The following is a 21,642-nucleotide window of genomic DNA, read 5'->3' on the forward strand; positions in this document are numbered from 1 at the left end:
TACCATCTGTAGGTAAGTCCTCCCTGATGAACCACATGACTACCGGACACTTCTGAGGGGGACCGAGCACTGCCACTCCCATTCAGTCAGAAATTTGTCTGTCTGTCTGTCTGTTTGTCTGTCTGTCTACTAGCTGTCATGGTCATTTTTCTGGTTAAGATTTGAAGAAGAAAACTCATCTGTTTCTGAAATGACTGAACTTTCAGAGCTTATTAAAAAATAAAATAATTTAAAAGTGGAAGCAAACGGAAAATGCTGAGGTATAACAATGTCCAGGGCTCTTTTTTCCTAAGGAGAAGGCATGCCATGGTGGATCACACTACATTCAATCTGGGATGTTAACAATGGAGTGCAGAAATAGCAGGCTGGTGTCATGAAGAACTGCTGAAAGCCTGCATTAGAACTCCTTTCAGCATACCTGTTGTGACATTTTTATTAACAATTTGAGCAAAGAATTAATTAAATTGTAATGAGATGTGGAGGTGACATGGTGCCAAGAGACAAGCTCCTGCTTTGGAAAATGAGATCATATAACTAGAGAATTACAACAGTAGGGCCAAAAGGCTTATGGGATTTCTCATAGCTCCCCATTTTACAGATTAAAGAAACTGAGGCTTAGAGACAACAAAACACCTGGGCAAAATACACAAAGAATTAAAAGTAAAGCCAAGAGCTGAAAATGTAGCTCAATGGTAAAGTATTTTCCTAGCTATACAAAGACCTAGGTTCAACCTTTAAGGCCCTTAGAAAAGTATGGATTCAACCTTTCTGTCTTTCGAGAATATGAAAGCTAAATCACGACTTGAGATTTGAAAAAAAATATAACTGTAGCTAAGAACTGATGAGAGGAGATGAAATTTAATCAGGTCAAATGTTACATGTTAGGTTTTTTTAAAGTCCACTGCTCAAGCACAGCAGGGGGTAGCTATGCTTCAATCATCAGCACTTGTAGGAAAACACTTAGAGATGCTACAAGGCTTCAAGCTGGAGATGTCAGCAGTGTGATGTTGCTGCAGAAAAAAGGTGGTGTGGTCCTCAGTGGCATCACTAGAAACAGAATTTATCAAAGCTGGGTGGGATTGAGGGTCCTGCTGAACTTTACACTCTCTACCTGGAATTCTCATCCAGTCCTCGGTACCAGATTGTTAGCAGCAATCTAGATATATTCATCCACATCTAGGAGAAGAGCCTGGGATGGAGTCATGTGGATAATGCTCAAAGGAAGTTTGAAAGCTTCAGAGCTCTGTAATTAAAACCTTGAATCTTGGAGCCAGACTGTCTGGGTTTAATCCTAGCTCTGCCAATTATTCAGTATATGTTTATTTAACCTCTTTTCACTCTCTGTAAATTAGGACTTATAATAATGCCTATAATACCTATCTCCAAAGATAAGTGAGGTAAAGCCTTTTAAGTAGTTTGCACATTATGGCACAAAACAAGCACTTGATACATGTTAGCTATTGTTAGAATTAAGATTCTAATGTGGAGATATAGGCATTGATTTGTGTGCTTTTCAACCTTGATCAGAGAAGAAGATTCTCTCTCTCTCTCTCTCTCTCTCTCTCTCTCTCTCTCTCTCTCTCTCTCTCTCTCTCTTCCTCCCCTCCCTCTCTTTCTTTCCCTCCCTCCCTTTCTCTCCCTCTCTCCCTCCTTTGCAGGGATTAATGCAGAGACTCAAAAGTGGTCAAAGCATTGAGAATAAGTGAGTGAGAGTGCCCACCCCTGAAAACGACATCTACAGCACATGCTTCCCAAGGCTCAGGGAACATTAAAGGAGGGGGAGATAAGAATACAAGAACTGGAGGATGAGAAGAACTGTGAAGTGATGCTTTCTGAACATGTCAGGGCCATTGCCTTCATGAACTCAAGAGCTGAAAATGTAGCTCAATGGTAAAGTATTTTCCTAGCTATACAAAGACCTAGGTTCAACCTTTAAAACCCTTTAAAAAGTGTGCATGTAACAGTGGCTACATGCACATCCACACGAGGTCAAGACCGTCAACCTCCCCGCATAGACTGATAGGGGGCTCATGAGGTCCCATTCCTGGCTGGGGAGCTACTGGGGAAGGGGAATCCTTTCTCTTCAGAGGTGTGGTGTCTGGTAAGTTGCTCATGCTGCAGAAGATGGACCTACACCCAATAAGCTGTGGGAATTACTAATTGAACTTAGTGGGTTAGGAAGAAGAGAAGAAAGAGGAGGAAGAGAAAGAGGGGGGAGACAAAGAAGGAAGAGGAGGGGGAGGAGATGAAGAAGAGGAGGAGGAGGAAAAGAGGAGAAGGAGGAGGTAGGAGGCGGGGAGAAGAAGAAATGAAATTGGGAGTGAACATGTTAGAGGGTTCTGGGAGCTGCTGAGCTCGGAAGTGATACGATATGAAATTCTCAGAATAAATAAAAATATTTTATTTCTATAAAATAACCCAAAGAAATGTGGGGAAATGGTAATATGGTAGACTTTAACGGTTATCAAATTACTTATCATGTACTAATATGTATTAGAAACTAGTCCCTACAGTAGAGAGTTTCGTCTAAGTTTTCTAGGGATGGGCTTGGTCTGGAAACAGAACGTATTTCCCAGTTTAAACAAGAACACACAAACCTTGTCCTGAAGTCTTCATCAGTCTAACGGAAGCTGAGGGTGGTGGTGGGGTCATCCAGCTGTCTTGTGAGGGTCTTCTCTTTGGGAACACTGGTCCAGGATTTTAGGACATGGAAATCCCACCTGGGATGCAGGGTTCTAACCAGCTAGGGTTGGTCACTGGGAGCTGTTCTGCAGCCAACCTCTTGACAATCATTAGATGTAGAAGTGCTCTGTCCTTTATTTCCTCCTGCTTTGTCACTGTGAGGAAACCAGTTACACGCGGACCCTTATACATCATCTGGTACCCTGGACAGTTCCCTGGGGAGCAGGCCACCGCTAGGGGGCGGACGCCAAGAGATGAGTAAGTCTGAGCCTCTGGGGCTAGCTTGATTTCCAGGCCCAGTAGGGGGGNGGGGGGGGGTTGGGAGGGGTGATGAGGTGGTGTGCAAATTGGATAGAGGTTTGTGCTCCATGGGTGCGAGACAGAGTGAGTCGCCTGGGTGTGAGTCAGCATGCGGGTGCTAGGGGGCTCGGTAACTAGTCACGGAATCTCACTCTCGCTTCGTTCCTCCACCCATCCATTTTGCACTGTGCGCCCGGGTCCCATGCGTGTGCGCACACTGCAGGATGCCACATTCAAAGCTGTGTGTATTGGTTCGGCGAGATGGCTGGGAATGGGGTGTGTCCTTGTTGTGCTCCTATCCTCGGGTTAGGGGTATTCTTTCCACACTCTGTGGGCTGTTGAGGAGTGTCCGGATTAGAGTGAGCTTGTTCCTGTGCTAGTGTCTGTGTGGTGCATGTGTGGGTAAGTGTAGTGGAACCGAGTATCAGGGTTGGGTGCTTGCATCAGCACCCGGGTCTATGTCTAGGGTGGGTGTTGGCGTAATCTCGACTCAGGTGTCCAGAGGCTGGAGTGATGAGGGTGTCTAATCTACCGCAGGAGTACAGGACGTACCTGCCCACCCTCCCTTCACCTCCCCAAGCTGGTCAAGGCTCCGTAGGGAGTAGTCCTCCTGGGGAGAACCTGGGGAGGTGTTGTACCTGAGAGGAATAAGAGAGTCAGGGTGCAAGGGGCGGGCCAGGTCCCCGGGCGCGGCGCGGGCTCGGGGGACCCGCGCGGCTGACGTCAGGCGACTCCTTAAATAGAGCCGGTAGCGCGCTCCACTCGGCATTTCCCGAGGAGCCAGAACGCGGCCAGCGCCAGCGCCACCGTCCGGTCCGCGCATCCTCCCGCCGGCACTGCCGCGCGGCCACAGAGCGTCCCCAGAAAGGCGCTCGGAGCATCCGGAATGGGGCTTCGGGCGCTGAGCGCGCTCCGAACCCGACGCGCGTGAGAGTCGAAGAGTGCCGGGAGCCGCCCCGCTGTCCGGAGCCCTCATCGCTTAGTACGGGGAGATGCTGGCAATGCAGCCACCTGGTCCCCGAGGAGCCACCGTACCCGGGACCCCCGGGCACGGTGCTCGCCCAGGCCAGCTGGCCCCAGAGGAGATGATATCTCTTACGCCCAACGCGCACGGCGGGGACAGCGCCACTCGAGCTCTCTAGGCAATCGCAGAGCCACGCAGCAGCTCCGCCGCAGGTGCCACCTCGGAAACCATGACCCCCGGCGCGGGCCCATGGAGCTATGGCCTATAGGGTCCTGGGCCGCGCGGGGCCACCTCAGCCGCGGAGAGCGCGCAGGCTGCTCTTCGCCTTCACCCTGTCCTTGTCCTGCACTTACCTGTGTTACAGCTTCCTGTGCTGCTGCGACGGTCTGGGCCAGAGCCGCCTGCTCGGCGCGCCGCGCTGCCTCCGTGGCCCCAACGCAAGCGGCCAGAAACTTCTGGCGAAGTCCCGCCCGTGTGATCCCCCGGGACCGACGCCCAGTGAGCCCAGCACTCCCAGCGCGCCCGCTGCTGCCGCGCCAGCACCGCGCCTCTCCGGATCCAACCACTCTGGCTCCCCGAAGCCAGGCACCAAACGGCTGCCCCAAGCCCTCATTGTGGGCGTCAAGAAAGGGGGAACTCGGGCGGTGCTGGAGTTTATCCGCGTGCACCCGGACGTGCGGGCCTTGGGCACTGAGCCCCACTTCTTCGACAGGAACTACGGACGAGGACTGGACTGGTACAGGTAAGAGGGTAACAACAGCTCCACTCTGAGCTTTGGGTTTGCTCCATCCTTGGAACAATTCCTTGCCTGCCTTAAGTGAATTGTGGGGTGATAAATGTAGAGGGTCCACCCAGACCGTCCCGGAGACTGGCTCTTCATGAGGTTCTTTGAAGCACAAATGGAAAGGGTATTCCCTCTTGTCCCTGGGGTCTCTGGAAGGTAGGGGACATTTCCAGTCAATACTAGGTGCTGGCTGGAGGGCTGCCTTCTCTGTCCAGTTTTTAGGGCAGATGGAGCTGGTTGCCTAAGGCAAAAGGCTCTACTCCTATCCCTAAGCTGATTTTCCCTGGCCTGTGTGGCACCTGCAGTTGAGAAAGGGAAATCACCACAAAGGCCCTCTGTGGTGATTTCCTCCTGAGTAGGTACCCATACTTAGGGCAAAATGAAAGTGTGCCCTGAGTTCTTGTAGTGAGGAGAATGCCAGTCTCTGTTGCAGATATTAGCTATATTCTGGGGCTCACTCCTCCAGCAGTTCTAGTCCTGAGTTGGTGGGGTTGGAGTGTAAGAAGGAATCTTCGAGTTTGGTCCTGTCTCTGACACATTGAGCAAGTTCCTCAAACTCTTCCAGCATCTCTTTCACCATCAATTGCAAGGGGCTGGAAAATAATTCCTGCCCTGTTTGCCTGTCCAGTCTTTTTCAAAGTGTTTGAAAGATGTAAAAATGACCATTAGAGGTGCTTTTAAAATAGCCAACAGAAGGAATTTGGAAGATAGGTGGGCACTTCAGGTGAAGGCTAGGTAGGATTCTAGGAGTAGTCAGACATGTCTAGGATGCCCACTCTCCCCTTGGACTTCTGCCAGCTAGAGTCCCTCCCTCCCCCAGTGGGTGGTGTCTGGACAGTGAGGCTTCATTCTCCAGTGCAGCCTTCACTCTCCAGTGCCTCTGGTGTCCATTGGCCTTCACACCTTGTGTTGTGCAGAATTGCAGGATAGGTCCACAGAGGGACTGAGTCAGGGCACCTCTGGGGCTAGAGTATAGTGTGAGCCTCAAAGATGTCATAAAATCTATCTGTCACAGAATCTACCCGAAGACATTCTAGACAGTTCGGAACAGTAATGCAATTCTGCAGGGATGCCATGGTGGCTGCCAGAGTTACTGAGAGCATTTCTTTTATTTTTCATATAAAAGGAGACCCTTTACTCATTAGAGTCATAAGCATACTGGATAAAGAATAATTTCATTGGAAAAATGACCCGGTGGAGTCATAACAGAGAGTTCTGGATTTCCAAAGAAAGGGGGATCTACAGGAATGCCTTGTCACCTTTCTCAGTTAGCCCTGACCAGTATAGCTATGACTATTAGGAGCAAGGGATGGGACGTATGCTGTCCCTAAGAGGCAGGTTGTAGTGGAACCAAGGAAGTGACTGCTGGCACACAATCAGGTGTGGCTTCATGCCAATGCTGATGGCCCACCGTGCTTTCTGTACTGTGACCCAGAGGTGTTCCATCTAGTTATATGCAAAGCCTCTTTGAACCAGACCCCATGATATGGGCTGCAGAAGCATCGAACACCAGTGCCCTGCTCGAGGTCACTCTCAGCCACACTCACTGCATGCCGGGGTTTCCTCGATGGAAAATATGAAGATCGTTATGAAACCTTTTCCCACGGTGAAGTGCTTTTTAAGTGCAAAATAGCAAAATTCTGAGCATCTAGCTTTTAGGTGATGCTCCCTCCCATAAACACCTCTATGTCGAGCCCAGGCTCTTCCCCCCCCCCCCCCGCTCCTTCTCCCTCCTCCACTAAACAGCATACCTCAGGCTTCCTTTCTGGAGCCTGTGTCATTCAGGGATGACTGCTTTTTATTTTTAACCTTGGCATGTGTGATTCTAAGCCAGCTTAGCTGTGAACCTTGGAGATGGGAGCCATGCCTTTTTTTTTTTTTTTTTTTTTTTCTTTCCTAGCACATTTGGATTCTGCTAAAATTCTCAGCTGAATCTTGGTAGGTTTTATTTAACATGAAGCACACTGACAGCTCCACTTCTTTCTCTCTCCCCTCCCCCTCTACCCTTTGTTTCTTGATAGTTCTGAAGGAAAGATGGGCCTGGAGGTCTGGTCATAACTATGATACCTATCAGTTTCCCAGGAATGCTGGGAAGTCCACAACACCCAGGTGTGGAGTGTGTGGTTTTTGCTTTTGATGGGGGTGGGGGACTGCAAACCAGCACCCTCCAAAGTCAGTATTTCACACAAGGATTGCTGTTTCCACTGGGGCACTGTCTCTCTCTGTTTTATCCTTTACCATCACTTGAGTAACATGCAGTCATTGCAGAAACTATGGGGGTCCCTGGGATTCTTTACACTGTGTTCAAAGAGCCAGCCTTCTGTCCACTGCTGTGGCCTTGGTTTCCCAGGGTGGAGCCCATGAATGCAGTGGAGTCCATGATACTCTGCCCATCTTGAAGCCCCGGAGCACTTCTAAAGCCAGACAGTCTCAATACAGATAGACAATGGGAAAATAAGGATCACCATCATCAAGCGACAGGTGAGATGTCTCCTCCGTGATGGCAGACTTGATACAGCCAGAGAGACACCATCAGCAAAAGGGGACAAGCCCACAGAGCCCTCATCTTCTCTGTTCCTGGATCCCAATCCCTTCTTGGGAGTCACCAAGCCAAATCACCCCCGGAGAACCCAGCTCTCCACAGGGGAATCCCTCTGAGACTCTTCAGTGATCGCACCTCACCTGGGTGTCTGGCCCGAGTTCCTCTCTTCAAATTTCCTCCCAGTTTGCAAGCATGTGGATCCATGGGGAAGCCTGGTGGGAGCCACTAGCTACTTGGAAGAAAAGGAGATGAGATACGAAGTTGATGAGGGTCATCCCACTGTGTCAAAGACCAGAGATGACCTCTTTAGATGCTGTGCGATTTGGAAAAAAAAAAAAAAAAAGATGGTCACCTTGAGTCTCAGCTGCTTTCTCATGAGATTGAAGCCAACAATAATTGTCTCGGGTTTGAAGAATGCATGGAACATTGCATATGAAAGTGGCATTGGGGGGGGGAAGACTTTGGTATATAAAGATAAGCCAATGGTGTTACTACTGTTGCCACAATTGCTGCTGTCCTGTTGCCAACACTCCTGTTATTGCCGTTAATACTACTGCTAGCATTAACTGTTAGAGCACTACCTGCTGCCACTGCCAAATGTGGCCAAAGAATGCATCGCTAAAGAAATAATTTCACACTTCCCTTTTTTCACCTGTGTGTGTGTGTGTGTGTGTGTGTGTGTATGTAAGAGAGAGAGAGATATGCATGTGTGTGTGTGTGTGTGTGTGTGTGTGTGTGTGTGTGTGTACATGCATTGAAGGTAGAAGTTGAGTTGTTGTTCTTGTTTTTTGAAACAGGTCTCTCTTTGAACCTGAAACTCAGTGATTCCACTAGGGAGAATGACCAGCAAGCCCCAGGAAAATGCCTTTCCAGCAAAGAGATTATAGGTGCTTGCTACTGGGTTTCGGGTTTTATGTGAGTTCTGGGGCCTGAGCTGAGGACACTCACTCATACTTGTGTCCACTGCAAGCACTTTACAAACCAAGCTACCTCCTCAGGCCAATATATTTCCTTTTCTTCCTTTCTGTATTCTCCCCCTACCACTCTCCCTCCCTTGCTTCTTCCTCTCCCCTCCCTCCCCATTCATCATCTGTTTCTTTACTTTGCATTGATAGAATTTCACCTCATATTTCTGACTATCCACTTTTAAAAATGAGAATAATGCCTAACCTGGTCTTTTACATCATATGAAAACCATGTAGGGCACCGTATGTGGAAACATGCAACATGCCTAAGATTTCACATAAGATACTGTTGTTTTACAAAAGTTTGCCTCTGAGCCAGCCTATTTGAAATGTTTGTCATTTTTAGAGAAATATAGATGTTATTGTGTCTGGGAGTCTTTAGGGTTCAAGAGAAAGGTGAGCTCTGTTTCAAGTATCTCAATTCTGTTAGCCTTGTGGGTTGGCAGGGCATATGTGTGGAGAGGAAGGGAATCTTTGCTAAATGCATTAAAATGTCAACTGGGGAAAGTTAATACATGATAATTAACTCTACACTGGTGTCCAAATGTTGATAGATGAACTTGTTATAAATTTCAGACGCCATCTCTTATCTCTGTTTACTTTCTCGCTCAGTGTCGGTGTGTTCTTAGAACTGTATAAGACAAGCAGAAACAGGATTTGCCCCAGAGGTAATGCTCTAAGTAAGACAGAGAGGGAAAAGTGCAGGATGAAATCCATCACATTATCAAGCTCATGTAAATCAGTGACTCATATGTAACAGCAAAGCCAAACTCTGGCACAGTAAGCCTTAGGAGGAAGCCCACAGGCAGGAGACAGGGGCCTTCTGCATGAAGAAGAGAACACAGAAGGCTTTGCCATCTCAAAACCAACTGAACCCCACATGAAACAGACCAAGCTCTGCTCACTGTGTGCACTGGTGAACTGCAATCCTTGCCCCGACATGTGTGGTCTCCTGCACGGCATCTTTGCAGACACACCTTTAGAAGGAGTATTTTTTCCTGGTTCCAGGAGAGTGTGACATATTCTGATGAAATGAAGCCATTGGGTCTGGAAATCCTGCATCTGTCAGCCTCACAGCATGCTGGGGGTATATTAGTTAGTCCCAGCTTGTGTACCGTTCTTCTCAGTCACTGAATGGGCCAGAAGAGCTGTTGGTAATCAGGGAAGGTTTGGGGGAGGGGGCAGAGCTAGTCTCACTTCCCTTTGGAGCTTTAGGGGCTGGATGATCTGGGAATGAAGAATGAGATTTCTCCCAGAGAGCTTTGCTTAAGGTTGTGAAGAAGACCCTGACAGGCCCTGAGACTTTTACCAAATACACATCGTTAATAGTGTTTATGGTGTTAAAAGAGAAAAACAAAACAAAACACTTACTAGAGAAGGTAAGAAGCATAGCTGTTTTGTTTCTGTTTTGTTGTTGTTGTTGTTTTAATTTTCTGAGATTCGAATGTCTTACAATGAATGATTGATGTCCTGGCTTCCATGAAATACTCTGTTTCCACCTTGGTTGGAGAATCACTCCTCACCAAGCTGTCTTTTGCCTTGGGAGTATGGCATCCCCAGTCACCCTGAAGCCTATCAGTCTTCCACCGACTAGATGGAAAATACCCAACGAGGAATCTCTGTATCCAGTAGTGGGGGTGGGGTGGGTGGAGGCAGGGTTGGGGGATGTCTCTGTTGGAAGCTGTACTCATTTTGAAATTTCAAGTGTTACCCATGCCATCTCCCTGAAAGCATCTATTTTACCACTAGGGAGGGGGTGGGGCAGATGCCCACCAGAGATGAGCTGCTGTGATGTTCTCCAGGGGCAGCTGTAAAGAAGCACTTGCTTACATAGATTGGGAGGAACATCCCAAGAGCCCCTATCTATTCTGGTGCACAGTCAATGCCAATAGGTGCCATTTCCTGAGGTATTGTTAATGTTCTCTGCATTCTGTGTTCAGCAGTGTTGAATAGCGTTCTTCCCTTGGTTAGCCCTCCATGAATCATTTCTGAATGATTGAGTGACAGAGTGGGTGTGGAGGGGCGGAAGCACACAGCTCCCTATTGATCCGGATCTGCTGGAGGACTTGGAGGGGAGGCCAGCTCTCTGTGTGATGGCTCACAGCCAGTGGGTAAGGAAGAAGGATGTAGATAAGCGGACACTCTCAGGCTGTGAGTCAGGCCAGAGGGGTCTAAAAGGTCATGCAGCCAAACCAAGTCCGTGGCACCCACTGTTTCCCCCAGAGCTAACTCTGAGGTGGGTTAATCCATTTATTTGTCAAACGCCCACCATTGGCCAGGCTCAGTGCCAGGCTGCTGTGGGCTGGCTCTGCTGCCACTCTTTTCTCCTAATGGGCTGCACTGATGGGCTGGAGAGCTTTGTAGTCCATGAGCAGTTTGACAAGGTGGGTAAAAGCCACCAGTGAGTGGAAATAACTTAGCATTTCAGAGGTAATTGCTGCCTGTCAGGCTACACAGCTGGGCTGTTGGTCCAATGCTCTACTCCCCAGAGCTTTCTCTGTGGGATAATGGGACAGGGTGAGGAGATGAGGGCTCTGCATGAGCGCATTCTCCCAGGAGACATGGCCAGATGTGGTGGTTTGGTCGTGGGGGCTTTGGCATCATAGGGTTCCTATGTACACATTTGCTGTTGTGTCTTCTCAAACTTTCAGCCAGAGGCTCTGACAATGGTTTTGGCTCAGCTCCCATCTCTGCTCTAGATGGAGTCTGGAGGGATGTCCTCTACTATCTCCTAATCATGGCAGAGCTCCCATTTTAGAGGGATGGCTCCAGCATTTTCTAGACTTCAGTCATTACACTGTATAACCTCTGTTGTCATTTCTTAATATTTGTGTTTCAGTGAAAATTGCAAGGATGTTTAGCTGAGACTGAGCCAAGTGTAGGAGAAAGAGGCTTGATCAATGAGCACTATGTTACAGACAGGAACACAAGGTTCTGGTATGCTAGTGCATTGTAAGGTGGAATAAAGATAACACCAATGCACGGCACAATTAAAAAATAACCCTAGGAGAATTCTGAATGTTCCACTAAAAAGAGCCGATAAATGTTTGAGGAGAGATATATTTAACCTCACATATGTGTGTGTTGAAATATCAGGTGGCAATGAATCCCTTATGTTAAGCTTTGATTACTGTAACAAAATACCAGAGACAAGCAACTTTAGAAAGGAAAATGATTATTTTGGCTCATAGTTTTAAAGGTTTCAGCTCAACAATGCTCTATTCTTACAGTATGTGCCAAGGCAGTATATCATGCTAAGTAGGTGGGGAAGCCCTAACCTCATGGCTGGGAACACAGGAGACAGAGAAAAAAGGGTCTAGATTCCTACTATTCTCTCCAAGGACACGTGCCAGGGACCTAACACCTTCCACAAAACCCAATCTCTTTTTAAAAAAACACTTCTTTTATATTTTGAGGTTGTACTATATAACCTCATTTCCCACTCTTCTTTCTCCCTCCAGACACTCATGTTCACCCCTTGCTTTCTTTCAAGTTCCTGGGCTTCTCTTTCATTATTTGTTTATGCATTCACACATGTATATACCCATATATGTCTGTATACTGCATAAGTATAAACTAGTCAGTCTGTATAATATTAATCTAATCTTATGCACGTTTTCATGGCCCACCGTTTGATATTGGATAACAAATTGGCATGCTCTTCCCCGGGAAGACAATTTCCCAGCAGCCTTTAGTTGCCCCGAGTCCTTCGTGTAGGACTGAGGCTTCAGAGCTTTCCTCAGTCCATGTCAGCATAGCTACTGCTGTTGTCCTAGTTCATGTCATGGTTAGGCAGTTGTGCTGGTGAGACTTCATGAGTGTAGCTTCCTGGTGTTGTCAGGAGACATAATCTCACAGTAAACCCCACATTCTTACAAGTCTTTCCATTGCCTCTTCTGGTGCTTTAGGTGCAAGAGTACTATAGAGATGTACTGTGACCAATCCATAACTCTAACTCTGCTTTTTGATTGGCTGATGTTTTCTGTAATGGTCTCTGGAGGTCTGCTCCAAAGAGAAGTTTCCTTGAGGGGTGAAAACTACACTTATTTGTGGGTGTAAGGACCAATATTTACAATGTAGTTAGGGATCGTGCTGTGACAGCTTAGGCTCTCCTCTGTGATCCAACCCTTGGCTAAGTCTTCAGTAGCAGGCATGACCTCCTTCTTGTTGAGTGGGTTTTAAATCCAATTAGAGAGTCATTGGCTACCACCAAGGTATGCCTGCCACTGCTGCACCCTTGGTTAGCTGGTCCTTGATGGAGTTCGTAGCAATCACTGCTGAGTAGGAATGTTGGTTACTTCTCTCCTTTGGGACCTTGCTTGGTGCCTCTGGTATCATGAAGGCTTGTCCTCAGCAGGATGCTTTCAGACCAGATCCACCCCAGGGGACTCTGAACCCTGTAGGACCCTCCTCCCCCTTAAAGGTTCCATCACTTCCAGAAGCATCAACCAACTTTTAAATACATCCTTGAGCAACATTTTCTAGATCCAAACCATGCTGCCATCTAATATTTTAAAATATTTCATGCCTCAATTAAAAATAAACTTAAATTTCAAAATTATATAATCTTAGATGTTAGGGAGTTTATGGAGGGCATTGGAGGAGAAAAATAGGGAGTGAATATAATCATATTTATTGCATAAATGAATAAAGTTCTCTAGAGTAAACGAAACTATACTCTTTCATAAAGAAAAAGTCTTCATTTTTTTGTTTGGTTAGTTCCTATTTTTGAGCAAATAGCACAGTGTTCCAAGCAGCTCGAAAGTGAGGAGGGAAGTCCTACATGCCTTGCCTTGTGCCACAGAGCTTCTCTTTTGAGGAGAAATGACAAGTCCCCATTTTGTGAATCCCTCCAGTGATGTTATCCATCTGTAAAGCCAATGCATTCTATGCAAATGCATTTCAAATAAATAAACTTACAAAACAACTTTATTTAAATTTCCAAAATGGGAAGCAGTGTCAAATCTGAAGGTAATCCCCAGACAGACAGGTTGAGAACAAAGCAGTGTTATTGAGTTTTTACCCAAGAGCATGCTGGAATGTTCTGCACCTACAGCATTCTCTGTCTTTAGATGGGGATATTAGGAGATGCTAATAGGTTAAGGAAATATTGATATCAAGCTGAGATGGTCCTCCTTCATGAGACCAGTAGGGATGGGATGGAACCGCAGTTAAAATGATGGTAGATTTCTTTTCTGTGACATAATGGCATTTTTCAGATTTTTCCAAGGGGAGAAAACAGGACATGCCCGACATCATGAGAAACATGGCTGGAATTTGTAGAACATCCAGCTTAACTGAGTGCTCCGGCTGGTTGCTCTGGGTTTCTTAGGTTCCTTTGATGTGTTAATGATTGGAACAGAAAAAGCAGAGAAAACTCAGAACAAACGCGGTGAGTGATAAGACAAGTGTTGCAATGTTCAGTGTTCACAAGGACATCCAGGCTTCGGAAGAGCCAAGCTTCCCCTAAGAAACTGTATGGTAGATATTTAAAGGAAGAAATATATTAAACCACAAGACTTCCTTGTTATTCCCAAGACAGAGGACTAAACCAAAGCCACCGTCTCCACCCACCCTCTCTGTCGCTGCTGCCACACACTCAGTGACAGCCACTTCAATCTACTTTGTTCATTAACTGCAGCCAAGATGTCACTGTAAAAATTGGAGAAAAGTTGTTTTGTTAAGGAGTCAGAAACCTACAGAAGGGGGCTCGGGAGTAATTTTATATCTATTTTGAGGTTTGCATGAGGTAGGCCATTTCTTTAAAATACATCTTTGGGGCTGAGGAGATGGCTCAGTCAGTAAGACGCTTGCCATGCAGGCATAAAGACCTGATTTTAAGCTACAGCTTCCAGGTAAGAAGCCAGACATTGTAACACTTTTGTAATGCCAGAGCTGGGGAGGCAGGGCCCAGTGAGAGAGCCTGACTCAGAAAATATATGGTAGATGGCTCCCACAGAACGGCACCAAAGCTGAACTCTGATGGCCACATATATGCACACACTTGTGTATGCACACCCACACAAACATTCTGCATGCAGATTTCTGTCTCTTCTATTCCACTGTGAAGACTTGAGATTTTTAGAGTTTGAGTTTGAAGTGGTCCCCATGAGTTATGCTTTGAGCACTCGGTCCTGACTGGTACTGTTGGTTTTGGACCGTGGGGTCTGTAGAAGTGAGCTTGGCAGAATGATGAGGGGCTGTTACAGGTTACCCAGTCCCAGGCTTGGTCCCATAGCAACTTCTGGGTCTACTGCAGTAAGAGCAGCTGCTGCCCTGCTGTGCACTCCATCACACCACCTCTGCCATGACAGATGGTACTGGAACTGTGAGCCAGAGGAGTCCTCCAGCCTCACATTGTAAACAGCGCATCAGCTCTGCTTCCCCAGTCTGCATAATGTCTCCGAGCTGAGGGTGGAAGTACACCCCCTGGGGAAAACAGTCCCTTGAACTGTGCCTATGTTGTTAACAGACATAACAGCGTGTCTATGACAAGACTCCTTGGTCCTACCTTTAATGGGGCAGTGGTTATCAATATGGCCGGGGAGATGGCTTCTCGCTACTGATGTTTCCCTGACATCAGGGCCCACTGCCAGGCTAAGAGTCCTGCATCTACTGTGAGGCTGGAGTCAAATGAATGGGCACTGATTTTGAAATTATGCCTCCTGGTTGAGCTGGGAGCCTCAAAAAAGAATGAAAAGATAGACAACACAGATAGACAGACAGGCAGACAGACAGACAGGCAGATAATACATAAATACATAGATAGACAGAGAGTGCATGTGAAAGAGACAGAGGCAGGCAGGCAGACAGACACAGACAGATGGACATATAGACAGATGATCAGAGAATCAGATTTAAGGGGTATATGTGATGAACGTAAAAATAAGAAGGAAGCAGAAACTACATGACTCCTTAATTTCAGGCTTTTCCAACACACCTAGTAGATGCCTAAAACCATGGGTAGTGTGAACATATACACTATGGTTTGTCTCATACTCAAATATATAATAAAATTTGATGTATAAATTAGTCACAGTTAGAGATGACTAGCAATAACCATGAAAACAACATTTGTAACAGTGCACTACTGTAACTACTTGTAAGCTGTGTTTCTCTCTCTCTCTCTCTCTCTCTCTCTCTCTCTCTCTCTCTCTCTCTCTCTCTCTCTCTCAGCGTTGTATTGCACCTTCAGTTTTTCATTTAAGAAAGCACTTCACAGCTTCTCCTTGGCATCTCTAAATCTCCAGCCCCACTACCCTTACAGTCTGGGGCTATGATTAAGCAAAATGGCGGCCATGGGAATACAGGTACTGAGAAACTGTATGTATTAGTTACCTTTCCTATTACTGTGACAAAGTACGGAGAGATGAGCCTAAGAGAGGAGGGAGGTAGTTTGGCTAATAGCTTTAGAGGGCATTTGTCCCATGTACTTGGTCAGGACATCATGGTGATGAGAACATCGGTAGGACAGAGGAATTTCTTACCTCATGGCAAAAGGAAGCTGGAAGGAAAGGAGGAAGGGACCAGAAGGAGAGATGGAGAGAGAGACAGAGAGATGGAGAGAGAGAGACACAGAGAGAGAAAGAGAGAGACAGAGACAGAAGAGGAAGAGGAGGAGGAGGAGGAGGAGGAGGAAGGCGAGGTAGAGGAGGAGAGGAAACATGAAGTGCCCAGGAACAAGATTCTCCCCAAGGAACTACCTCTGGCATCTAGGCTTCACTTCCTACAGCTTCCAGATCCTCTCAAATCAGTGCCACAAGATTAAAACAAAGCAAAACAAAACAAAAACAAACAAACAAAAACAAAGCAAGCATTCAACATCTGAACCTGTGCTAGGCACTTAATACTCAAATAATAACTTTATGATAGTCCATCTGATGACTGAGGCAGTGACTGAGTAAATGGGTAGGTAGCATACACAGTGTGGATACTTTGCATAACAGGATGATTCATTTCCTAGTTAGAAGACATCAGGATGGAAATGCCATAATGTTATTCATTGTAACGAACAGTAAAAATAACAAATTCTTTTACTCTGGAATTTCTTGTGTAATAATTAACTGCAGAAAGCTAAACTATAGACACAGGCATGAATAGCTGTAAACAGCAATCAAAAGCTCAGACTCTGAAACCAGGAAGATTGTGTTGGCATCTCTAGTGCTTGATGGTATGTGTCCATTGACTACATCAACCAGTTGCTTCTCTTTGGCACAGTGCTCTTTGTGCGCCCTGGGGCTCAATCATACTGACTGTTGAGTAGAGAACCAGTGAAGATTCAGTGGACAATAAAAGCATTTCTTATATAAAAAGTAACCAACAAGTGTTAACTGTGATTAGTGACCATTGAGTCCTTCATTAAGCTTTTGTTGACCTCAACACTAATGACACAGAAAGGAACAGAGCTCAGGTCCTGCCTTTGGGATTCTCACTTGTTGATGGGTTTTGAGATGTTCATGACACTTGCACACACATGTCAGGGAGCACCAGGTAGTAGGACCAGGAGAACAAGAGTAGAATGGAAAGAAGATGCAATCTAGCTGGAGGAAGGAAGGCTTTCTGGAAAAGATGGTGTGTGATCTGAGCCCCAAGGAGCAGTCAGCCAGAGATGTTGTCCTATCAGCTGATGAGGAGGTGCCCCTATGGGGACATTATGCCTAAACATACCCATCACACAAGTTCTCTTCTGGAGACAGCAAACTCAGAATTTAAGTGGCCTCTGCTGAGTGACTGGTCACTTGTTGTGTGTCAAACTCACACTAAGCCTCAGAAAGAAGGCCTTGTTTTGAGGAGCTGACTGGGGAGGACAAGCCAGGAAGACCTGAGCAACAGAAGAAACTCCCAGACAGAACCTGTACAGTCACAGAGGAGAGGCCTCAGGCAGGACAGTGAGAAGCTTCCCAGCCGAGGCCTAAGCTTGAGGGAGTTTGCAGCAGCCATGCCTCTCCTGGGATTCATCCTACACCAGTGGCTACCAAACTTGGTTCTTTCTGTAACACAGGTCTCAGCTGATACACATGCCACCTCCTCAAACACGAAAGCAAAGGAGACAAACCTTTGTTTTGCCATCTGCTGGAAGCCAGCTGACCTTCCTCACCCATCTGTGACGTCTTCACAGCCTTACTTTATCCACTCCATGCTTCTTGCTACAGTTCAAATGTACCCGGATCATTCTCTTTTGACTTGAAAGCTCTCTGGGTGCAGAGACCTTGCCTGTTTCATTTGCTGGTATCTCCGGAGTTTAGGGTTGGAGCCTGGCACACAATAGGTTTTCAAGAAATATTAGTTGAGTGTGAGTATTCTCAGGTGTGAGGCATGGCTGAGATCATGAATTTGTTCTGAGGCCACTAGTAATTTACATCTCTTTATTTGGATTACCTTATGGCCTCTGATGGAGTGATAAAATACAGAATTTGCATGTTTGAGGATTGATCATCATGTCATCAGATGCCTGTTGTATGCCTACTATGTACCAGACTATGCAGTAGTCACAGAAGAGAGAGTAGTGAAACATCCAGAAAGAAGCCACTGTCCCCTATGGTTAATAATAAGATATGTCGTGTCAGCAACAGTGTGACAGAGGGGGGGGGCAGGGAGGTGCTGGTTGGGGCAGGGTATTCAACTGTCAGTGGTTAGATGATCACCCTGAGATGGTGATATTTGAGCTAAAATGTGAAGAAGGCCCCAGGACAAAGAATACTGCAATTTAATAGAAAGAACCTTTGATAAAGAAAAAGACAAATGCAAAGCTTTTAATGGCATCAAGGTTAGTGGAGTGATGGCAACAACCCTCAGGGCCAGCATGGCCAGAGTGGGCACAGCAAGGAGGAGAAACATGTACTTAGTTCAAGGAGCCACTGGGGATTGGGGGACAAATCAAGAAGGGTCTTAGAGATCCATGCAAGAACCTTGACTCTTGCTTAGTCACCCAGAAGGAGCTGGGATGGTTGGAGCTCTGGAATCCATGATCTAACTTTTTGCTTGTTTTTGCTCAGAGAGGTTCTCATGAGTTTTAGTCTAGCTTTAAACTTGCTATGTAGCCAAGAATGACACTGTGTCTGTTTTTAATGTAGTGTTGAGTGCAGAACGAGGGCTTTGCATGCTGGCCAACCACTCTGCCCACCGAGTGACATGCCTGGCTCCTGCCTTGTTTTATCAGGCTCTGCTGAGCTGCTCTGTAGGGAGGGCAAAGCAGGAACAGGAAAGGAGGCCTCCGCGATGGTGGCAGATGCCCAGCATGGTCTGAAAGCATGAATACAGGATTGGTTGATGAGGGCAAGGTGTGGAGGACAGACAAGTCAAGCAAGAAGATGGCTATGACAGTTAGGGTGATGTAGGACATGTTGCCATTGGGCACAAATGACTGAGCAATAGTGCATTTGTGGCTTCTCTCTGCTAAACTTTTAAAGTCCATTGCAGTGACAAGCTGAGGTTTGAGCCTAACCCTTCCAAATCCGACATCTTGTCTGACTTTTCAAGCATCCATCCACACAGGGGGCTGCTATGTTCAAAGAATGTAGAATGTCTTGTTCAACTGTAACCTGGATTCTTCATTCCCAAATAGGTAGATAATAGCAGAGCCATCCTAGGGGTCTTTGGGGCCTGTTTTAAAACATAAACTGTTTGGATAACCTCTTGACTTCTTGTTCAACCCAAAAAAGGCATATGCCACTTATATGAGTCACCCTTAGCTCCTCCCACAGGTATGACAAGGTTGCTGTCATGATGACGTTATCAGATTGGAGACCAATGCTTGTGATTTCTTTCAGCAGAACCAAAGACTAACATGGCTCTAAGATAGTCGGGTTCCAACTCTCTTGGACTTCCCCCAGGCTGCTGAAGCATAGGGGATGCTCTCTGCCTTGGCAGCCTCTTTGCAGTGTGTTTCTGCTTTGATGGCTTTAATGAAGATATGAAATCATCTAACAGCTTTCATTTTGCTCAGGCGAGATGGCTTAAAGTGGAGGCAGCACTTCCCAGGATCAATCCCCATCTTCAGAAGTGGTTGGTTAAACTCTGCAGTTACAGCCACTTCTCACTGGAACCGTGTGGGATCTGAATTATTAATTCTGTGAAAAATGAGTTAAGTCTCCACAGAGCTCTGTAGTGGCACCAGCCCCGCTCTGGGTGCCTTTCTCGTATTTCTCTAGCACAAACATCTCAGTCAAATCCTAGGAAGCATGTCTCTCTCTCTCTCTCTCTCTCTCTCTCTCTCTCTCTCTCTGTGTGTGTGTGTGTGTGTGTGTGTGTGTGTGTGTGTGTGTCAGGCGCTTCTGTCAAAGGCACTTACAGGTTCTTGAACTCGGGACTCATTCTAATGACAACTGTGCAAATAAGTTCATGTCTAAGCAGACCAGCTTCTCCTGTTTGGCTGAAGCCGAGAGAAATATGTAGAAGGGCTGGGACACCCTGAACTACCAGAACACATCATGAGGAGCTGGAGGCAGGGACTGAGCCTCACAGAGTTGCTAGTCCAAAGCTTCAAAAAATGGGGTATCCTTGAGGGCTCTGTGGGTCATAAATAAATGAATGATATTGGCCAACAAAAGTCAGGAACTCATCCCAAAGACCTAAGCCCCATTTCAACATCCTTGTATCACTAAATCCCCACTTCTCTCTTCCCCCTCCCTCCCTTTCTCCTTCTTTTCTTCCATCCTTTTTTTTTCTCCCTGCCATTCTTCCTTCACTTTATAAAATAATAGATTTAGTGGTGCGCCCTTATAACCCCAGCACTGGGAAGGCTGGGGTGGGAGGATCATAAGTTAGAGGACAATCTAGGTTATGTAGCATGTTCAAGGATAGTCTGAGCTATACAGTAAGACCTTGCCTCAAAAACAAACCAACCAACAAACAAACAAACCAGATGGTGAACTCCCTATTTGTAGTTGTGTCTTACTGATTCAAAACTTCTTACAAAGATAGTGTGTGGGCAGGGTGTTACTGGTCGTGGTTTCAGAAGTAGATACCACTGACCCTCTGCAACTGATACTCTGTGTTGTGTGTTGCTCCATTCTCCTAAGCCTTGAGTTCTTTTATATGAGATGAAGGTCTCAAGGGCTCTCATCACATAGCTATCTGAAGTAAATTGATTGAGCACAACCATGCTAGGCTTTACTATCACACCATTGGTCTTCCTTCTAGAGTTGTGGTTGAAGTAGGTATGAGTATTGGCTACTTGTGGCCTTGCCAAGAAAAGAATAGACTTTCACTGTCATGATGTGGACTTTCATCAGTATGTGGAAACCTACAGTCTTCTCAGTTGGGCCAATGAGACAAAGAAATCCAAAGTCAGGATGATAGATAATTGGCATGTCCTACTTGGTCTCTGCAGCTCCCTGTTAGTCAAGTGCATTCTAGAAGCATTCCTGGTCACTCCTCAGGCTCATGCTGCTGTGTTTCCCAGAGCTGAGTTTCTCCATCCTTCCACACACTTCTCCTGGCAGTAGCATCTGGACAGCACAGGAGCTTAGAGGTTCACATTTAAGAGATGACTTTGCTTGTGGTAAATGTCAGAGCCCCTCTGATTCTGGGGCTTAATAGATGGAATCTGTCCTGGAAAGGGAGAACTTCTTAACAAGAAGTGGTTGGGGGTTGTTCAGGGGTGGAGCATAAAGGTAAGCTTAGAAGAATCTCGGTTGACCAGTACTCAATGTATATGGGAAAATAGAGGAACATTGGGGTTCGGAAGGGAAAATGAAGATGAAGAAAGAAGAGTTATGACAAGAAAAGCCAGCCACAGAACAGATGGCCTGCCAAGGTTAGCATGGACCTCGTTAAAGCCAAGTGAAGCATTGATGTTAAGAACGGGGTTGTGTGTTTAGCACTAGGAGCCAGTGATGGATAAGCCAGAGAGTTATCAGTCATCCTCAGAGGCAATGCCCACCCCCCCCCCACTTGTGGGGCTTTAGGCAATCTTTCTGAAAGCTAACACCTTGTTTCCCAGGCTTCACCCATTTCTCTACCATCTTCATGACTTATTTATGCCTGTACCTACAAATATCATTTACTCTATATTCTATTAAGGACTTCTCATAATTTGTACTCACCTACATTTACTAAAAAATGAAACTTCAGGAGTCTGGGGAGATGACTCGGTCAGGAAAATGTTGGCTGCAGAAGTATGAAGACCTGAGGTCTATCCACAGAGCTATGTATAAAAGACATATAAAGAGGCACACATCCATCAGTAATTCCAGCATTGCACTGACAGAGACAAGAGGATTCTGGGGAGTTGTCGAGTTAATATGGCCAATTTGATGAGCTCCAGATTCCACGAAAAACTATGCCTCAAAGAAAAGGTAGGGGCTGGAGAGGTGGTTCAGGGGTTAAGAGCACTGGATGCTCTTCCAGAGAACTCAGTTGTGATTCTCAGCACTCACATGCAACTCCGAACTGTCTATAACTC

General features: G+C 46.4%; 1 protein-coding gene across 2 annotated transcripts in view; it reads left to right on the plus strand.

The window, feature by feature from the left end:
• Positions 1 to 3,017: 3,017 nt before the first annotated feature.
• The window catches only part of Hs3st2 (heparan sulfate-glucosamine 3-sulfotransferase 2), a 104,436-nt gene continuing 85,811 nt past the window's right edge, over positions 3,018 to 21,642 (plus strand). Inside the window, exon 1 of one of the 2 annotated variants that reach the window (XM_029532905.1) lies at positions 3,018 to 3,066. Coding sequence is in view for 1 of the 2 variants with exons in the window: in XM_021212799.2 (XP_021068458.1) it covers positions 4,204 to 4,688 (485 nt within the window). In the remaining variant the exon portion in view is untranslated. Of the gene's footprint in view, positions 3,067 to 3,772; positions 4,689 to 21,642 lie in introns of those variants that run through there. The other variant, XM_021212799.2, reaches the window with a different exon arrangement.

Source organism: Mus pahari, chromosome 1 (assembly GCF_900095145.1).
Source record: "Mus pahari chromosome 1, PAHARI_EIJ_v1.1, whole genome shotgun sequence".
Classification (NCBI taxonomy): Eukaryota; Metazoa; Chordata; class Mammalia; order Rodentia; family Muridae; genus Mus; species Mus pahari.